General features: G+C 48.9%; 5 protein-coding genes across 5 annotated transcripts; 3 read left to right on the top strand and 2 right to left on the bottom strand.

Annotated features, from left to right (window-relative positions):
• Positions 1-739: 739 nt before the first annotated feature.
• Positions 740-2,127, bottom strand: FSST1_008932 (transcription factor SPN1; the record flags this gene model as incomplete). The annotated part of the gene is made up of 3 exons (XM_083225862.1): positions 740-1,013; positions 1,063-1,541; positions 1,594-2,127. 3 exons carry the CDS (start codon positions 2,125-2,127, stop codon positions 740-742), a joined length of 1,287 nt encoding a protein of 428 aa, XP_083084893.1.
• Positions 2,128-2,576: 449 nt separating this feature from the next.
• Positions 2,577-4,174, top strand: FSST1_008931 (Di-sulfide bridge nucleocytoplasmic transport domain-containing protein; the record flags this gene model as incomplete). The annotated part of the gene is made up of 3 exons (XM_083225861.1): positions 2,577-2,685; positions 2,775-3,763; positions 3,815-4,174. The coding sequence occupies 3 exons, from the start codon at positions 2,577-2,579 to the stop codon at positions 4,172-4,174; spliced, it is 1,458 nt and encodes a 485-aa protein (XP_083084892.1).
• Positions 4,175-6,871: 2,697 nt separating this feature from the next.
• FSST1_008930 (transcription factor domain-containing protein) lies at positions 6,872-9,630 on the top strand (the record flags this gene model as incomplete). Its single annotated transcript, XM_083225860.1, has 5 exons — positions 6,872-7,129; positions 7,326-8,440; positions 8,493-8,611; positions 8,660-8,894; positions 8,949-9,630. The coding sequence occupies 5 exons, from the start codon at positions 6,872-6,874 to the stop codon at positions 9,628-9,630; spliced, it is 2,409 nt and encodes an 802-aa protein (XP_083084891.1).
• A 2,139-nt stretch (positions 9,631-11,769) lies between these two features.
• Positions 11,770-15,730, top strand: FSST1_008929 (P-loop containing nucleoside triphosphate hydrolase protein; the record flags this gene model as incomplete). The annotated part of the gene is made up of 3 exons (XM_083225859.1): positions 11,770-12,147; positions 12,197-12,585; positions 12,640-15,730. The coding sequence occupies 3 exons, from the start codon at positions 11,770-11,772 to the stop codon at positions 15,728-15,730; spliced, it is 3,858 nt and encodes a 1,285-aa protein (XP_083084890.1).
• Positions 15,731-16,221: 491 nt separating this feature from the next.
• Positions 16,222-18,383, bottom strand: FSST1_008928 (WD40-repeat-containing domain protein; the record flags this gene model as incomplete). Its single annotated transcript, XM_083225858.1, has 2 exons — positions 16,222-16,456; positions 16,507-18,383. 2 exons carry the CDS (start codon positions 18,381-18,383, stop codon positions 16,222-16,224), a joined length of 2,112 nt encoding a protein of 703 aa, XP_083084889.1.
• Between the last annotated feature and the right edge of the window lie 588 nt (positions 18,384-18,971).

Genomic DNA, 18,971 nt, shown 5'->3' with positions numbered 1-18,971 from the left:
CACCGTTCCAAGAACTTACCAAGGCACAATTCCCGATAGTTCAGTCGTGAAACCAATATTGGGTAAGAATACCATGCAACTATATGAGCATCGATTAGACTTTGCGAAGCCCCCCCATCAAATGCAACTATATGAGCGATTGGTGTGTTCGATTTAGATTAGTACCCTGGAACGGCGCTCCTTTGGGATATAGGGTTCTGTCCAATATTTTCTTCTTTACCTAGGTATTCATAGGATGGGCTCATATTATCTGTGCCGTCTTTTTGTGTCTGGATCTCATGCATTTGTACAGAAGCACAGCGACGCTACGTTTTAACAAGATGACAAAACTTGACTATTATCTGCCACGTGGCTAATAATAATATCTGACAGTCGTGTAAGTGATGACGCCCGGATCAACTTCTTCTTCTTCCAGTGTCAAGCACGTGCATTGCACATGGGTTATGGATCACCCGTACATATTGTACTATGACATGGGATAAACAATCATACTGCTACCCAAGTCGGAAATGAGACATATGAGGTCTTGAGAAAGCAGTTCACATTAGCCCATCATGATGGACTTCCATTTTATAAGTTTAATAGCCTTCCTTGTATACGTACGCCCTGAACGCCAAACCCGATATCAGCCTCTACCATCGTCGCCTTTGTTATCAACCAATAGCTCACAATCAATACGCTCCTCAATGAAAGATGCAACTTCAAACAATCTCAGTGGAGGAGTCCCATATTAGCCGTTTTAGTTGGCACGCTTCTTGCTCTTCTGCGTCATCTTGCGGAATGCCTCCATACCACCGGCACCCAGAGGACGATGGCCCGAGCCCTGGCTTCCCATGAAAGTGCTTTGAGGGGCGACTGTGTAGCTCGAGGGAAGATTGACCATACGCGCAGAGTTGTTGCCGCGTGAAGGGGCCAGAAGACGCTCACGCTCAGCCTCCTTGGTGTTAGTTGCAGGACGCTGGGACAGACTGAACTGCGAGTTGGTTTTCTGGCGTTGTGCCATCTTGGCAGCGCTGATGTTTCAGTTAGCAAAAGTGGCATTAAAGAGAGCGATGAGCTTACTCGTAATCATAATCCCGCGTCTCAATCTGTCGCTTTTTGTAATCGTCGGTTCGGTTGAGGATAGGTCTGCTCCACTCTCCAAGAAGACGCTGTGCAATTCTCTTGATGCTAGGCTCGGGCTTCTTACTCCGAGTGTAGAAGACGACTACCTTTCCAATACCACTGCTGAGAAGCGCTTCCTTTTCGATATTCATTTTGGCAAGAGCATTAAAAATATCTCGCTGGATGTTGTAGGCCGGGAGGGACCCGTCGTTCAACGGTTCCAAAAAGAACTTGACATGTTGCAAAAAGTTGGTGTCTGGGTCGAGAACTTCATGCTGAACATTGTTGCGGTTCATGATAGCAGTGACTTCAGGAAGCAGCTTCAATTTGTGAAGTGCTGGTTGACCAGCCTCACGAGCCTGATTGTCGGACTGGCATGCTCCCTCCATTCTAACCTTGAGATCCGCCAGTAGGTCATCGATCTCGGCCTCAAGATCCTGTGGAAACGAAAGTTAGCTATCGCCCTTGTCTATGCATAAAAGTACCTACGATCTCGTCCTTCTTCTTGCGCTTCTGGCCGCTGGGCTTTTTGATTGCTGCATCAAGAGCTCGGTCAATAGCCCTCTTTCGCCGTTCCTCTGGTGAAAGATGGTCTTCGTTCTCGGGTTCCGGCGTGGCAGCCTTGGACTTTTGGCGTCGTTCTCCATCAGCAGCAGCGCGCCTTGATCGTCGGGGCTTTTTGCTCCCGTCGTCTGCATCATCCATCTCGATATCTTCATCCCGATCTCGACGCTTCTTATCTCGGCGGCCTTCGCGAGGCTTCTTTGGTGCCTCACCTTCTGCCCGCTTACGCTTCGTTGCCTTCAGCGTGCGAGCAACATCTTCATCAATTTCAACGGGACGGTCTTCAATATTGGCAGTTTCAGGGTCGTAGTCCTCGAATTGGTCCTCATCTACTTCGGACAGCGCATCTGAGTCGCGATCAGAGTCGGCAGCAGCAACAGCATCTTCGTATTCCTGCTCCTGACCATCGTTGACAGGCTCGTTGGCGTGCTCGCCGATTGGGGAATTCCTTTCGGACATCGTCGCGTCGTCGATCGCGTTTGACTGCGTCAGCAATTATTTCGGGATGGTGAGATGGTAGATTCTCTGAGGGCAGGCAATATTGAAAGAGGAGCTTTGCTGGAATTTCGCCCGTGAAGAGTGTTTAAGAGCTTTGATCATCAAAGATCAGGTAAAGAAACAACAATTCGCAAACCTTCAACTTTCTTTGCCTGGCTGGAGCCGCCACAAGCATGAGGCGCGACCCTTGTCTGCTGACATAATCACCTAGCTCCAATTAGGAGCCTGAGGCAAGTGACCCGCACCTTTGTTTACATTGGTCTTTCAGGTAGTTGCCATGGATTGATTGATGAATCCGGTGGCAGCTGCTTTCGTTCACAAAAAGTTGCCAAACTTCAAAAAGATTTCTGTTCATCTGAGAGGGCCTTATACCGTAACACTTCGAGCTACTCATTAGCTGTCAATCGATTATGGATCGTCGAACTTACGAAAGTCCTATGGACTGGGAATACCAGGACAGCGGCCCTTTTGATCCCACGAGTCCCTTTACACATGCAGCTAAGAGTAATTCGCAGGATGGTGAGTTGAGGCTTTGCAGGATTTCAAAGTCCTTAAACCAGGTCAACAAGTCCTTCTCAAGTGCCAGCAGCTGATATCCCGTATCGCAGTCTTTCCTTCGCCCTCAAAATCGAGCTTAAAACCCAACCCTTTCGCAAACTTAGGGACACCTTCGAAACCCAACCCTTTCGCAAATTTCGGGACACCTTCGAAATCACAACCACCTCGGGCATCTTTTTTTACTCCCCAAGTCCCATCCAGGGCTGCCGCGCCCCCGTTCCGAAACCCTGCTTTTACAACGCCGCGGCGACCATTCGAGGATTTAGTATTGTCTGAAGCTTCAGGTGCAGAAGATAGTCCTGCCCCAACAGAGGTGTCTGACTTCCCAAACGATACTCCTGAAGTAGACCATACCAGCGATATCAATATGGGTGGTATGGCAAGTCCCTCCAAGATTGACAAGTCGCACCGATACAACAAGACTCCTTTCTCGAGTAAGAAGCACACCCCGGGCCGAGGCGAGATCAGAGCAAACCGAGACCTCCCCGTATCCGAATTTATTCGCAAACGGAAGCGACATAACCTTGACAGGGACGTCAGCAACGTACCTCGGCATCGATGGACAGAGTCAGACTCCGACTCAGGTGATAGTATCGCACCACGACGACGATCGCGCGGTAAGAGAAATACAAAGGAAGAGCCCAAAGGCTTCCTGGGCTCCCTACTTCATATGTTGGATGAACACCCCAATGCCCCTGATAATCTATATCGTTGGGTGAAGTTGCTCGTAAACTTTTTCCTTGTCGCAGTCTTCGTCTATATTGGATGGTCAATCGTGAGCACTATCAAGACAGACATCGAGAACGCAAACGAGATGGCCCGTATCGAAATAATGGGCAGAATCACTGAGTGTCAGACACAATACACCATCAATGGTTGCTCAAGAAACGACCGCCCCCCAGTGATTGCAAAACACTGCGATGAGTGGTTCGAGTGCATGACGCAAAACCCTGAAGCTATCATGAGGGTCAAGGTGACAGCAAAACAAATCGCGGAGATCATCAACGAATTCTCTGACGCCATGAACCTCAAGGCTTGGGTACGCTGTTCCTTTGAATTGTCTATTAACCTATAACTAATATTTGTTTAGGGTTTCTTCTTCGCTGTACTCATTTTCTGTGCCTTTGCGAACAACTTCTTTTTGGGAGGATATGTCAACAAGCCGGCGGCGCCCGTTCCATCACAACCTGCCTCTTCATCACGCGAGGCATCAATGGTTCCAGAGAACGGCCCTGGGTTCATGTGGGTTCCCGTACAGACACCAAGAATGAAACGTCATATGATTCTCGACGAGGGGACGGACACGGACAATACACCACCAAAAATGAAGGCACTACTTCCACCATCTTTTACGCCTTCGATCCGCCGAAGCTCAAGCAAAGGAGATCGAGGTCGCAGCCCTGTCAAGAATCGGAGCCCAAGTAAGGGACGCCGGGAACCATTCGCATAGCGAACTGTGATGAATAAGAATATACAATTATTTATTTTGTTATGATTGTCGAGAGATAGGAACTGTATAACACTGATGCATAGTAACTGGGCGCATACATATGGCGGCGGGATGGATGGTGTTTGGACAACCAGGTTATGGTATTGGATTATGGGAAAGATCATGGATGTTGGGTGATACTCTGGTTAGGTAGATAGTTTGTCGGTCTATCTTACTACTACTGTTTTCTTCAATCAAAGGTCCCTTCCACCATGGACGAACATGGTGACATGTAGGACATATCATGATTGGACGCTTGTTGAACTAGCTGAATATTATTTTCAAGCTGAATTGACTTGGGGTGATGTTAATAAGGCTGTAGTGTATGTATGCTAATGACGTCGATACTGTGGGGTTCCTGAGGCCAGGGTTAAGCTGATAAAACAACGATAAATGAGGTTCATTGTTGTAGATACCAGGTGATTATTAAAATGATCTCTGGCAACTATCCAGGTAGCATTTCGTCGATATTCAGTAGCATGCGAGTAGACCTTTCCCTCACCCATATCGCATAGCTATGTTCAAATCCCTATTCAGTTAAGTTGAAGCTTCTGTGAGTATAGTAGAGACGAGCTTGGGTCATTGAGACTAAAAAATCACGCTAACTAAACAGGTGGTAGCCGTTTACCCAAGAACGACCATTCTACCCTGTCTATCTGCCATTCCCAAAGGAGTAGCTGGACAATCCTGTTGTTCGCAAGGCGTGAGGGGCTTGTGATGACGGGATGCCGGTACTGTGCTGATCATAGTCTGGGGTAGCAAGATGAGTTCAAAACACTGATGTCTGACATCATCTTCGCAGGGGCAGGAAATCCTTTTTACCTGGGAGGTCCAATTAGATGAAGCAAGGTTCAAATGGCCATATGTTTTATGCCCAAGAAAGTCACATCCAATGCAAAAAGCCAAGATGATGTGGACTGTTGGTGGGCTTAAGCCAGGTGCCGTGCAAGGAAGAATGCACAACCTAAACGGTCTGTGCCGATCCAATGGGAGACTGAGTGTCATCAAAATCCCAAATCGGGCTTCAATGAGGCTTGGAGGTTGACATAACAGACGATAGTAGCGTACTTCTGCTGCTAGTTGTTGAAAAGTCTGATAGAGACAAGAGATGGAATGAAGGAAAGCACGGCAAGTTGTTGTAAGCACGGCTGGTGATATCCGCCGTCTACAGAGGAGGTGACGAGAACACAGATGTTGGCAAATTGATTTGCTTTGACTACGACAATATAACCGTCCGAAAAGAATACGGAATTTGTCGTTGCCCAGTAATCACAGTAAAGAAGATCGATCGCGCTTCCTCCGTGACTGGCTACAGATCACTCTCTTCGTTCTTTACCGGCAACCTTTTCGTCTGGCCTTTTAAACTCAACCTCTTATCTTGTTTCTTGACTGTTCTAAAGACCATTCCCGTCTTCCCTTCCCTCCTCACTCTTTCTCTCTCTGAGTTGAAATGGTATGAGACTGAGATTGACCCTCGGCGATTACCTCTGATATGTTTCTAAAGTACAGAGCCGCCAAATCGAGCCATACAACATTTTGCAAAAAAGAATTCACTCAGGAAACCTGCGTACCTGGGATTGGGCGCAACGGTAATTGTGATCGCAATTGCCTTGGAGTCAGGATTTTCTTTTTCTTTTTCTGTTCTTGTTCCCTTCCCCGCCTTCTCTAGATTGCCTATCAACTTTGTGTTAACTGCGCGAAATTTCCGCTCCTAGTCTTATTGTCGACTACCCATTTCGTCATTGCCAATTGCTGCCCGCCAGTTATGGTTTGGTAGCTGTCAATTTATGCTGTGCATTGACCACTTCAGCCAGCAGTTTCTGGTCTCTATAGTACCGACACCATCGACGATCGAGTGGACACCGATTATCTATCTATAGCTAACAGCATCGTGCGTTCATTCCTCCTGCAAAACGCAAAACACAAAACACGGTTACAAAAAGAAAGAGGAGACTCTATTGTGCGCTTCGAAGCGCCATTGATCTTGTAACATTCTCACGCCAAGTTCCTTTCTCCTTGACTCGCGAGACCAGTCACAAGTGCCTTCAGCCCCCAGTCGCAATCCACAAACTTGCAAGCTTCAAAGCTCACTTCTAGTCCAGTTACGTCGTTGCTAGCTACATGCGTACCTGCCTACTACCTGGCTAGGTCAACAATTGCGCAGTTGCTGGTCTGTTTACCGAACAATAAACTATAACCAAGTGCGACTCGTCTCCAATTCATTGTGAGAGCTTGGGTCACTTCAGCATTGTGTCTCCGCATCGCATTCTCCCCGCTACGAGGCGTGACGCGACATTGAATCCAGAAGCCATTCAAGTAGCAGCAGCCCAAAATATCCCTGAACCAGACCAGGCGCAAGAGCCAGTACTGCATCTCCGGCGCCACCAGAGAAAACGAGAGCTCGAATTTTCAAACTCAAGTTTTTACTCGGGCGATACCAACACGATTTCCTCTACAGCATGTCCGATTGCGCCGTATCCTCCACTGTCGCCCCTCCTAGACCTCATCCCACCAGAAGCTCGTCGAGCTGAAGGTAGGACTTCAAAGCCAAACGGCAAACGCCGGGCTCGATTCGCATACGACTATTTCGGGCCCGCCCTTCTTCCGCCACTTTTATCATATCTGTGATAGCCTATAAACAAGGCTACAGTTCGAGAGATGGACGTAGACAACGAGCATTCAGATGGCGGTAGTCAACCGCCCCCCAGCGCTGAACACACGCCTCAGGGAACTTCTGCGCAAGTTGGGGGAGCATCGGGAAATCCAACCCCTACCTCGGTTCAGTCTGCAAACACGCCCTCGACTGCATCCGGCAATGCACCCATTGTCGCCCATTCACAGAACTCGAAACGTCGCCGAGGGTTGGGTGTCGTGACGCCCAATGCCTGCACCGAGTGTCGTAAGAAACGCGCAAAGGTATGTAGCAAATTGGCCCGTCTCCTTCTGCCCTATATCCCCAATCGTGGTGAAATGCTCATTTTGGCTTGCACATGACGCTGTCTGACGATAAATCGTGTTGTCGGTTTTGCGACGGAGTCTTCTACATGCATCTTGTCTACGCAACGTATATTTGTATTTGCGCTGCTTCTTGGCTAACAATTGCTGCGCATAGTGTGATGGGAAGAAACCATGTGGGCGCTGCAGAGCACAAAAAGATGTCGAGTGTGTATATGAAATACCAGTGCGCCAGTCAAAGGAGAATTTGCGAACCGAAATCGAGACTCTACGTCAAAAGCAACGATCCAGTGATCAAATCTTCGCTGCGCTTGTTCGACCCGAGCTATGGGAAGGGGTTCTCACCCGACTTCGAGGTGGACAACCCATCGAGAGCATTTCAGAATGGCTAGCGAGCGTGCCGCCCTCTGGAGGGGGTCCGATGCCTAATTTTCCCAATCGACCCGAGGGACCTACGATGGGACCCGCGCCAGGTTTCCCGGGAGGTGGACTGGGAACGTTGGCGGCGATGAGTCTAGGTGTGAACCAGGGGCCACCGCAGCAGCCTTCGATGAGAGAGATGGGCCAGCAAAGTCCCTGGCATTCGTCTTTTCACAGTCAAACAGGATCAACGAGGAGTAATTCCTACCCAGATGTTATGAACTGGACGCCACAAAACCGTGTCGGATCTTGGGCAGAAGGAATGCATCCAGAACAGATGCCAGATGGCTTGCCGCGATATCGAGGGGTCGAGCAGATTTTGTCCCCTCTAAACGAACCGGAACTCCGAACACCTACTTCAACATGGACCGCTCTTACTAGTGATAATACTCTCGTTCAGCATCTTTTAGCACTGTATTTCTGCTGGGAGTACCCGACATTTGCCTCCCTCAGCAAAGAGCATTTCTTACATGATTTTCAAGAAGGACGAAATCGCTACTGTTCGCCGATACTAGTAAACGCCCTCCTCGCGTTGGGCTGTCGTTTCTCAACTCAGCCCATGTCTCGAGCGAATCCTAATGACCCATACACTTCCGGAGACCATTTCTTCAAAGAGTCACTACGACTCTTCTCTCAAGAAACAGATCATCACTCGTTGACCACCATCCAAGCCCTGGGCATAATGTCGATCCGGGAAGCTAGTTGCGGACGCGATTCGGAGAGTTGGTATTACGCTGGTCAGAGTATCCGGCTAGCTATTGAGATGGGATTGCACAGAATCATGGACGAAGGGGATGAGGACGAACTCGCTGTGCAATCAGCGACCTTCTGGGGAGCATTTGCACTAGATCAGTATGTCTATCTCTGTGTTGCGAGAAAGTATTTGTCTAACCTGCCCCCGCAGCGCATGGTCCCTTGCTACAGGCTCACTGCCACAATGTTCCTGCTTCCCGCACTTACCACCAAAACCGGCAATAATAGGAGACATAGAGGCTTCCTTATGGGTACCATATACCGATGATGGTAAGTTTGTGATCGAATGATTCCGTAGGAAGTAACTAACGATATCAGGAGCTCCATTACAACGATCCTGCCAGCAACCGTCAAATGTTAGGTCTGTGTACAAGTGTTTCTGTGAGCTGAGCGAGCTGGTACACCAGTCTTTGTACATTCTACATTCTCCCGGTAAACCTCTCACGGCGAGGGAGCTCTTGAGCATGTATACCCAGTACCTGAACTGGTATGATAGAATTCCCGAGGTTCTTCGGCTGGGGCACAACTTTACCCCAGCTGTGTTATTTGCACAGTGAGTTTCAGCATGAAGATGCTCTTGTCGAGATAAAATACTAACCGGGAATAGCATGTACTACCATTTTGCCATCCTACTCTTGTTTCGGCCTTTAATCAAGCTACGAATCATCGGGTCCAAAGTCTCTCCCCGCGACGTCTGCTCCCAGGCAGCTGACGCCATCCAAGGTCTCCTGAGATCTTACTCTTCCCTCTATACGCTGCGAAGAACTCCCTCATTCGTGCCGTATTTCGTCCTTACATCAGCCATCATGCACCTGGCAATCGGCGCGATTTCTGTCAATCCGGAAGCCACTGAAGCCGACATGAAGAAGGCGGTCAAGGTTGATCCTCGCGTGGCTGAATCTATTACCCAAGGCATCTCGGATCTTACTGAGATGGCCCCTTGTCACCAGTTTGCCGAGCAGGCGCTCAACATACTACGATATCTTGCTGTGAAGTGGAATATTGACGTCGAAAACAATGTCGATAAGCTCACGGCGGAAGAATATGATCGTCTCGTCCTGCCACAAACTGGCAGTTTGAACTTTTTTTCCCCGAATTTGCGTCATGGAGATATAACGTGCCAGTGGGGCACAGGAAACTTCATGCCAGGAACACCAAAACAGTCGCCTTCAGTCCAACAGACGGGGGACAATTTGGAAAACCCTCTTTTCTGGCCCTTTCCTATGCAAGGCCGGCCTATACTTCCCGATGGCATTGAGTTAGAACATGCCGGCTTTTCTGTGCTCTAAGATACCCAAAATAGCTGACCCTTCGGATAAAGCTTTTCTGTTGCTCGTGTATGGATTTTTATATACAAATACAGGCTTCATGTTGGAGTAAACTGGAATCAGGGTCAGTACTTTTACCAGGCGAAACAGGGATCAAAGCAAACGTGGCGAGCATCTTCTGGCGAATTGGAGCTTTGGGTGTGTTGAGTCATCATCTAGATTCCGAAGGCGAGTGTCAATGTTTCATGCTATATGTGCGCACATCCAGTGAAGGAGATGGGTGATTAGTCGTCAGGAACCATGGGCTTTCGTCGCCATGTTACACGAGGAACTGATTGAACCTACCCTATAGTCTGAATAGCAAGAGCGCCCTCCTCTCCTATTTTGTGGCCAGGGGAAGCTGTATTTGTAATTGTGTGGGTTAAGAAAACTGATATATGTAGTATCTGATAGCTTAGTAATTTGTAGTAGACAAATCCTTTCATGGCCACGTTAATGACCTGTCACGTACCATTATCAGACCAATGCCTAGGGTTTGTCGTTGCTAAGTAGAGGTAGGTAAAGCAACAAAAGTGATATCTAGATAAACCAGCTCCGCACTATCTTTACCGATCGTCGATTCTAGCGACGTCAATAACAAGTGTCTGGATTTCTTCCGGGATGTTTACCGGTGCACTGTTGTGGAGGCTTGCATACTTCATTAAATGGCTTCATGCGCGACAGGATCCCATTCACACCGACACATTATTTGTGGAAGCTCTAGAAGCATAGTGAAATCATGCAGATAGCCAATCTGCATACTAAAAAGACTCCATGCACAGGGGTTTCGGACGCATCTGACCGGCGTGCTGGATGTGCAAGGTAAACTGAGAGCCACTATCTGCGGCTTCCCGCGATTTCGCCAAAGGATATTTTGGCATCACTCGAAGCACGTTTCCTTCACGTTCTTCTATTTGTTTCTCATACATTATTTCCAATGTTACAATAAAGTGTTTTAATATGTGGTTTGATCAAGTTCTTTATTGAGGTCGGAGTAGTATCTTCATCGACGAGTTACGATATAATACCCCTGAGACAGCCACCTACTATAAGGTTATTCATGAGCAAACGACTTAACACATAGGATACATCCTTTTTGCACTACAGAATAATCCTATAGATTAGAGATATCCTGGAGATGGGGCCGCTTACGACTTGAAATAATACTGCGCAATCTAGATTTTGCTACTTGACGCTGCAAGGGATTCTTCTTACCTTGGGCGACGGCAGCCACCGAACTACGCCGCAACAACGTTCCAGTCTATCGCAACAACTAACTGGTACAAGTAATTGGCGTGAAAAACTTACTACAGTCATTCGATAATTTTATGCAAAATACTAGTGTTGGGCTGGAAGGCATTTGCGGCTCAATACATTACCTCATCAGGGGCAAGCATACATCACTCCTGACAGCTGTTGCAGCTGCTCAAATTTGAGGAAAGAAACCACAGCTCCTTATAAGCTTGAAAGAGAAAGTAACCAACACCAAAGTTCCAGTGCCCTCAATGCGTTGGTATCATTGATATTTACCCATCACTAGACGGACATTCTTCTCTAGGCAACTCCGGCATTGGAAACACTCTCTCGGACCTGCAGACACCTGCTAGGCAGCTGGCAGTAACTCCATTTGCTAGATTAATCCATCACGGGTGGTAGGGAAGGTCCATGCTTCCTTCTTCCCGAGGGCAATCCGTTTCACTGCTTCCTTCCTCCCCCACACCTTTTTCTCCTCTCCTTCTCCTTCTCCTTCTCACTCCCTCTCCCCTTAGGTAGTCCCCTGTTCTTCTTACCTTCCTACCGTCGCACACAAGCTACCCAGCAACTTGAGAACCTGGGTTGTGAAGCCCAGAATTTTTCAACAAAGCAACGCCGTCTGCATTCTTCACACACACTCGAAACATCTCTCTGCCATCACCATTTGGTGTCTATTCTTGATTTCCCACAGCACAAGTTACGCTGTTACTGTTGAAGTTGTCCCCTTGTCTTTTATCCTACTGCTCATCATTTACCCTTGCCGCCTTCAAGTGTCAGCTGCACTTGCAGCTCACCCTCTCCGCAAGATTCCTGTATCACACTACTCTGCCTGTTCTTCAGCCAGGCATACTGTACTCTGCTTCAAAGATGAATCGCGAATATGAGGCAAGAATGAGAGCCACAAGTTTACCTGCACCTGCTAATAACACCATACAGGTATCAAGGGACCAGCACCCGATTGAGATTATAACCCAACATGTGATGCATAGAAATAGCACCGACACACAAAGCCGACACTGGCTTACATCTCCCGAGCTTCCTCAGCCCGAAGAGTTGATGGCAGAATACCCTGCTGAACTTCCTGCCGGACCTTCAGACGAGAATCCGCTTGACAAAAACGCCTACCTGGAGTTCCAATACGCCATGAACCGTTTCGAGGGTACTGAGCTGCTGAGGCGAGCGATCAGAGACTTCAGACAAAGACCGGTGAAGGAAGATTCAGACACTTTCCATGTCTACACTCAGGTTGGTTTTCTTCTCGTTGTCTTTTGTATCATTAGCTCAACTACAAAAGGTACGCGTCCAGGGATATCTGCTTGCAAAAAGAGGGCCCGCTTGTCGAATCTCTTTTTCGACCGAGTGCTCGACAACAAAGGTAGTCTGGCATCAATCCGCCCGCCTCACCACGGGAACTCTCGTTGCGCTGTCTCCTCGGTCAGACAACTTCAACAAACAGTGCTTTGTCGCTGTAGTTGCAGCCCGGTACCTTCTTGGTGGGCTAGAGCCGAACCTTGATGACGGCGAGGACATCAACACCCCACCACGTATCGAAATCTTCTGGTCCAACGTTGAGACTGCTGTGTTTGATCCTTCGGTCGAGTTGGTGATGCTCGAGGCTAAAGGCGGCTATTTTGAGACCGTTCGTCATGCAATGGTCGGACTACAGCATGCTGCTAAATTCGAGTAAGTCTTTCTCTCCTCTTGTCTTCTCCAACCTAGTGTTGATACCAAGAACAGATCCAAATTCGATAAATACATCATTGATGGGTCGAATAAGGAATGTACTGCTGCCTATCTCACTAATGAGGGTGCTACGATTCCAGAAAGAGCCAAACACTTTGATCCATCTCAACTGGAAGCCTTTCATCTCATGACTTCACGAGAGCTCGCGGTGGTTCAAGGCCCTCCGGGTACTGGGAAAACTTTCACTTCAGTTGTGGCCCTTGGAAGCCACATACGTACTCTTAAAGCTGTCCAGGGAGGCAAGGCTATCGCACCCGTTATAGTCGCTGCGCAAACCAATCATGCATTGGACCAACTCCTCGCTCGATGCTTGGATGTCGAGGCTGTCATCGCTCGTCTAGGTGGGCGTACAGAGAATGAAAAAATTGAGGCTCGAACACTCTACAACATCAGGAAAGATTCCAAGATTGCACATGGCCCTACACGAGGCGAGAGATCTCGAAAGCAAGTCCAGAACCAGATCCAAGATCTTTTGAAGGGATGCTTCCCTGCCCAATTCATCGCAGCGGAAGAATTTCTGCGCGAGGGATTAATAAGTCAAGAACAGTATGAGTCGTTGGACGACGAAGAGTATGAAACACTACCCATTGCGGGAGGCAACGGACAGAAAGACGACGAAGCAGTTGATTCCATCAAGTCGTGGCTCGGCACATGTGTGGAGCACGACCAAACATATGTGTATCGCCCCCCTAAAGGTCAAACAGAACCTCCAGAAAACAAATACAATGCCATCGATGAATCAAAGGAGGAAAACGGCAAAGAACGGCTTCACGGGGACTTCTTCCCCACCAAGTTCTACATGACTGGTTCTGTTCCCTCCAGGTATGCGGATGGGGACGCCATATCCGCTCAAGCCAGCAGATTGTTGCTGAAATATCATGATCTATACGATATCAAACCAGCGCAACGCGGCATAGTCTACCGTTTACTAAGAGAGAGACTCATTAATGCGAGAGCCAAACGCTTTCCGGAGCTCCTCAAAGCTTACCAAGAAACGTGTGACGAGATCAAGATCGCTCAATCATTGAACGATGTCAAAGTCCTCATCAATGAGAAGGTCGAGATTCTGGGCTGTACAACTACAGGGCTGTCAAAATATCGCGGCTTGATTGCAGCCCTGAAACCCCGTATCTTGATGATCGAGGAGGCAGCTGAGACACGAGAAGCGAACATAACGTCAGCTTTATACCCCAGTCTTGACCAGATCATCCTGGTCGGAGATCACCAACAGCTCGTTCCACATGTGGATGTCAGTGAACTCGAATGCGAACCATACAACATGGATGTCTCGTTGTTTGAGCGATTGGTCAACCTGAAATTGCCGTATACCATGCTCCAGGTGCAGCGCCGTATGGTGCCACCGATCCGCCAAGTGGTAAATGCATTCTATCACAAAATTACTGACCACTCTTCTGTCAATGATCCCAGAAACCGACCTCCCGTTTTGGGAATGGGGAATAAGAGTCTTTGGTGGTTCCAACATGGTTGGGAGGAGTCTCGAAATACTGATGGCTTTTCCTACTCAAACTCCAACGAAGCGAGCATGATCGTCTGCTTCGTTCGGTACCTGGTACAAAATGGAGTCTCGCCCAGTCGTATAACTATTCTGACGTTCTACAAGGGTCAGGTCAATCTCTTGCTCGAGATCCTGCGACGAGACCCAACTTTGTCGGCCAGGAACCCGACAAAAGAATGGTCGGTCAAAACAGTAGATGGCTTTCAAGGTGAAGAGAACGACATTGTGATTCTCTCGATTGTACGAAGTGCTCGCCCAGGCTTCGTACGGAACAAGAACCGAGCTGTGGTTGCTCTTAGCCGTGCGAAGTGCGGCATGTACGTCTTTGGCAATGCTGGGGCTCTCTTGGAAGAGGAAGAAAGCTTTGCAACTTGGTTGGGTGTCTATAACGTCTTTCATGAGCAGGGTTGCTTCGATGATTTCCTTCCCGTCACCTGCAAGAATCATGGGCGAGAGACCAAAATATCCAGCATTGAGGACTGGGAAACAATTGCTGCAGCTGGCTGTGACGAGCCGTGCACAGAGCAATGCTCAGAAGGTCACCCTTGCACGAAGACCTGTCACCCGTTCAAGCATTCAGAGTTGAGATGTGAAGAGAGATGTGAGCGGATCTTGAGTTGTGGCCACAAGTGCAGCTCGTCATGTGGCAATCCTTGTCGTTGCATCCAGCGATGTGATGAGGCCTATACCCAAGCTTCTCATGCACCGATGCCTCAAGCGCTTATTCAGCCTCTCCGACTTGCACGCACACCACAAAGTTATGAAGCCAAGGGCTTCCAAGCTACCAGAGGTGGAAGAGGTGGAAGATCGACGACTGGTGTGCGACGTGGACGAGGCGGAACAGTTCGACACGGTGCCTCTGGTACGGGTTCATCGACCTCCACAAAATCTTTAGAGAGTAGTCGGAGCGCCTCCCAAATCCGCACTCATAGCGACAACATAGGAATGCGATCAGGGCAGCTCAACTCCGTTGCCGGAGTGTCCAGTGTGCAAGAACCCACCAGTGAACAGCTCATGGAAATGGGCCATCACTCAGGGCCAACTCGCCGACATGAACAGCTTACTGTCCAGACCCAGAACAACTTCGAATTAGCACCCGCATCCTCGACTACAAATTCTCTTTCGGACAGATGGAGTCCGGAGAAAATTTCGCAAAAGGATAGATCGCTCGGTGAGGAAGCTAAACGGGCGTCACGACAAAGAAGTCCCTGTTCAGTTGTTATCAGGACCACGTACCGTCCAACTACAATGGAGCCAGACGGAAGGCGTCGGTACGGGGTACAAACACGTTCAAGCCACACCGTCCCAAAGCCTCTACCCACAAGGAAGCAGATGCTCCATGATGTTGCTGCCGGACAGTACATCACTGATCAACATCAACAAAATGAGCTACCGGGCGCGGAAGTAGAGCAAGTGATTACAGGGAGCGGAGGATCCGATGTCGTTGCCGGGCAGTATATCATTGATCATCGACAACAACAAGATGAGCAGCCAAGAGCAGACACGAAGCGCGTGGGTACAAGGAGTGGAGGATCGGATGTCGAAGAAGATTTGATCAGTTTCGACTAAAGAGTCAAAAACACAGTTGGTGACACGCTGTACGTTGCGAGGCCATACTCATGGATATCCCGTGGACTGATGATGTTTTGTATGCTTCCGCTTTGGTGGGTTAGCAGAGGTGTCAAGGGATATGAGCCATAGGGAAGAAGGCAAAAGCAGTGGAACAGATCCACACCGGCTTATTTGAGAAGCGAGGCAAGAGTACATGGCAGAAACTACAGCAAAGTAGAGAGTATTGGAACTTGTACTCTATGTCACAATACAACTGTCGTTGATATCATGATTCAGTGAATCTGCATTGTAGGCACAAGATTGGTTATCTGAACTGTGGCAAATGGCCATTGTATTGTGATCTGGGTTATCTCTAACTAGGTGTAAAGAAGAACTCTCAAGTTAGCACCGCTAGTTCCAACGCTTCAAACAGCAAGACAAAAAAATTTAGGAAGTTGAGCGCTCAATTCAAAGATGGTCAGTCCATGCTCCCCTTTCTCGGCCAAAATTCATCCGTCAGTGACATTGATCTCATAGCCGATAAGGACTTCAGTACTGGTGCCTTCCCATCCTCTAGTACCTGCTGCGCTCAGCATGAAGCGGCTGGTCGGATCGATGTAAAGACTAGAGATGACACCTGCACGGGGAGGGCCAGGGATAATTAGGAAGGGAACAGTGGAGTGCTTGAATGCACGGGTGTCGCGGAGGTCATATAGGCGGAGGATGTCATGGGAGGCGCTGATCCTGTTAGCAAGAGAGAGAGAGAGAGAGGCGACAGAGAAGAATGAACCTACCAGACGAGATGACGGCCGTTTACCATGGGTCTTACGGCGCTGACAGCTCCACTGCCAGCAGGGAACTTAAAAGTTCTCTGGGGTTCCCAGTTTCTCTTTGCCTTGTGGATATCGAACTCTTCGACTGTGCCGTTACGACGACCTGCGTAGATAGCATTGCCAGAGGGACTCCAACAAGCCCCCATGCACCAGGGCGGGACACCGTTACGAGTGCCTATGCGCGCGACAGGATCGGGCTGGCGCCTATCCCATATGCGAAGGTACCCATCCATGGCGGCGGAGAGGAAAGTTGTTGGAGATGTTTGTGTAGGGTCGTGCTGCGTTGGGGCGTGGGGCGATGTGAGTATGAGAGATGGCGAAGCGGGGACTTCTTGAGATGCAGGAGGTTGAGAATCCTGTGTTGGTTGGGAAGGTTCTGTGGTCTGTGTTGGAGCAGGAACGAGATCTACGTCCATAGCATCGGCTGCATCCTGCGATGTGTCTGGCGGAGGAGGTTCAACGGCGGGAGCCGGTTGTATTTCCGCATCTTTCCCTGCGTCGAGAGCAGCCATGTCTGCAGAGTGGTCCATTGCACTGTCGTGGCCGTGGCCAGGCATCATGTCCATGGATCCAGCGCCAAACTCATCGTCATCATGCCCAAAGGGCTGATCTTCCTTTGTTTCGCCGAATAGACTTCCTGCATCGCTTCCCCCAAAAAGACTGTCATGAGCAGGAGATGCTTGGCCATCGCCGGTATTGGCGTCGGGGTTGAAATCGGCATTCATGTCATCTACCCCATCTTGAGTTAGTCCATCTGTAAAGCTCCCGCTTGCAACTGGAGCTCCATTGTTGGTGGCCACTGTCGTAGATGGCAGTGGCTCGTCATCGTCTTCTGGGATGGGGGCACCATTAGCAGGCCGCAGCTCGAGGGCCGAAATCTGACCAGCATTGCCGTCAAAACTACGGATTGTCTGGCCGGTGTTTAAGTCCCAGTCGTAAATATTTTTATCCCAACCGCCACTCAAAACACTCTTCTCATCCTGTGCTAACGTTAAGACGGACACGGCGTTGGTATGCTGTTGTAGACAGTGGATCCGTTTGCCCTCGTCGTGTCGAACACTCTGTAAGTTGATACCGCCTGACTCCAGACCAGACAAAAGCCACAGGGCCTCAGAGTGGACAGCAAGGGAGTAAACAGGAGAAAGTATGTGTTCTTGGTCGCCTCGGCCAGGGGGTGCAGGCTCTTCGTTCTCCCAGTACGACATGAGGATGCCAGCTTTTGTAACGCTGTCCACAAAAGGATGTCTCTGGGCCACGGTCAAAGGCAGCTTTCCGTTGATGGTATTGGGACCGTCGTATTTGCGGATATAGCCGTCAGAACCTCCTGTGATCCAATATCGCAAATCAGGCGTGATGGCCATGGCATTAACACTGGTCGACTGAGGTGCTGCCATAGTTGGCACGATGTCGTAAAGGCGGGCATTGATGACCTCTGGTCGAGGCTGAGGCCATTTCCTGTGCGAGCTCGGTGAAGGTGTGGTCGATTCGCGCTCGGTATCACCACCATTGAGCTCGGTCTTGATATGAGCACTCGTCTGGTCATTGGAGTCGGTAGCAGGAGGTTGGCTTTCGTCGCCATCGCCGTCGCCATCAGCATCTCCATCTCCATCATCGTTTGCGTCACCATTCTCATCATCGTCGTCGTCGTCGTCGTTATTATCATCGTCGTCGCCTTCTGCGTCCTGGTCTTGATCGCCGTTATCGTCTACATCCTCCATTGCCTCATCGGCGTCATTGTCCCGATCAATGCGATCGTTATCATTGTCGTTGTCGTTATCATTATCGTTGTCCGAGTCGTTTGAGCTGTTGGACAGCCGATCATCGTCTAAGACATTCATTATGAATAATACTAGACAGATGAGTTAACCAGGACTTGTTAAAGTGGGATACAGCACCAAGATGATTGATAAGGTTTTAGGCATACATTAAAAAACTAGCTTCTTAACATGTAATCGAGAGCATCGATCAATACATGGGCAGATAGATGGTTCGCAATAGACCTGGTTGTCAATGGCAATCGGGAGAGTCGCAATGAACCTAGAACAGTGCGCGGGGGCGACAGAGCGTATCTAAAGTTTTGTGTAGAAGCGCAAGTGACTGAAGAACGTCCTGAAACCTGAAGAGAATAATTATTGATTTGGACTGTGAGCTAAAAGGTGACAATTTTTGTGCTGCGCTGTTGGTACTGCGGGGCGTAACATATGGGTAAAGATCCAAGTTGAAGCTTGTTCGCGTCGCGTGGAAATGGAAATAGAAAAAGAAATAGAGGCATGGGTGGGTGGGGCTTACCCAGTAACTACCCCTTCCTTTCATTGACTTACACAAGTAGACAAGACAAGACAAGACAACTGCCACATTTTTAATTGTGCATAAGAAATTCAAACAAAAGAAATATACTGATTGCTGTACCTACGTAGCTTCTCTAT

This window comes from Fusarium sambucinum, chromosome II (assembly GCF_050947815.1).
Source record: "Fusarium sambucinum isolate potato_lamoka chromosome II, whole genome shotgun sequence".
NCBI classification, from domain to species: domain Eukaryota; kingdom Fungi; phylum Ascomycota; class Sordariomycetes; order Hypocreales; family Nectriaceae; genus Fusarium; species Fusarium sambucinum.
This window is presented reverse-complemented; position numbering and strand designations above follow the sequence as displayed.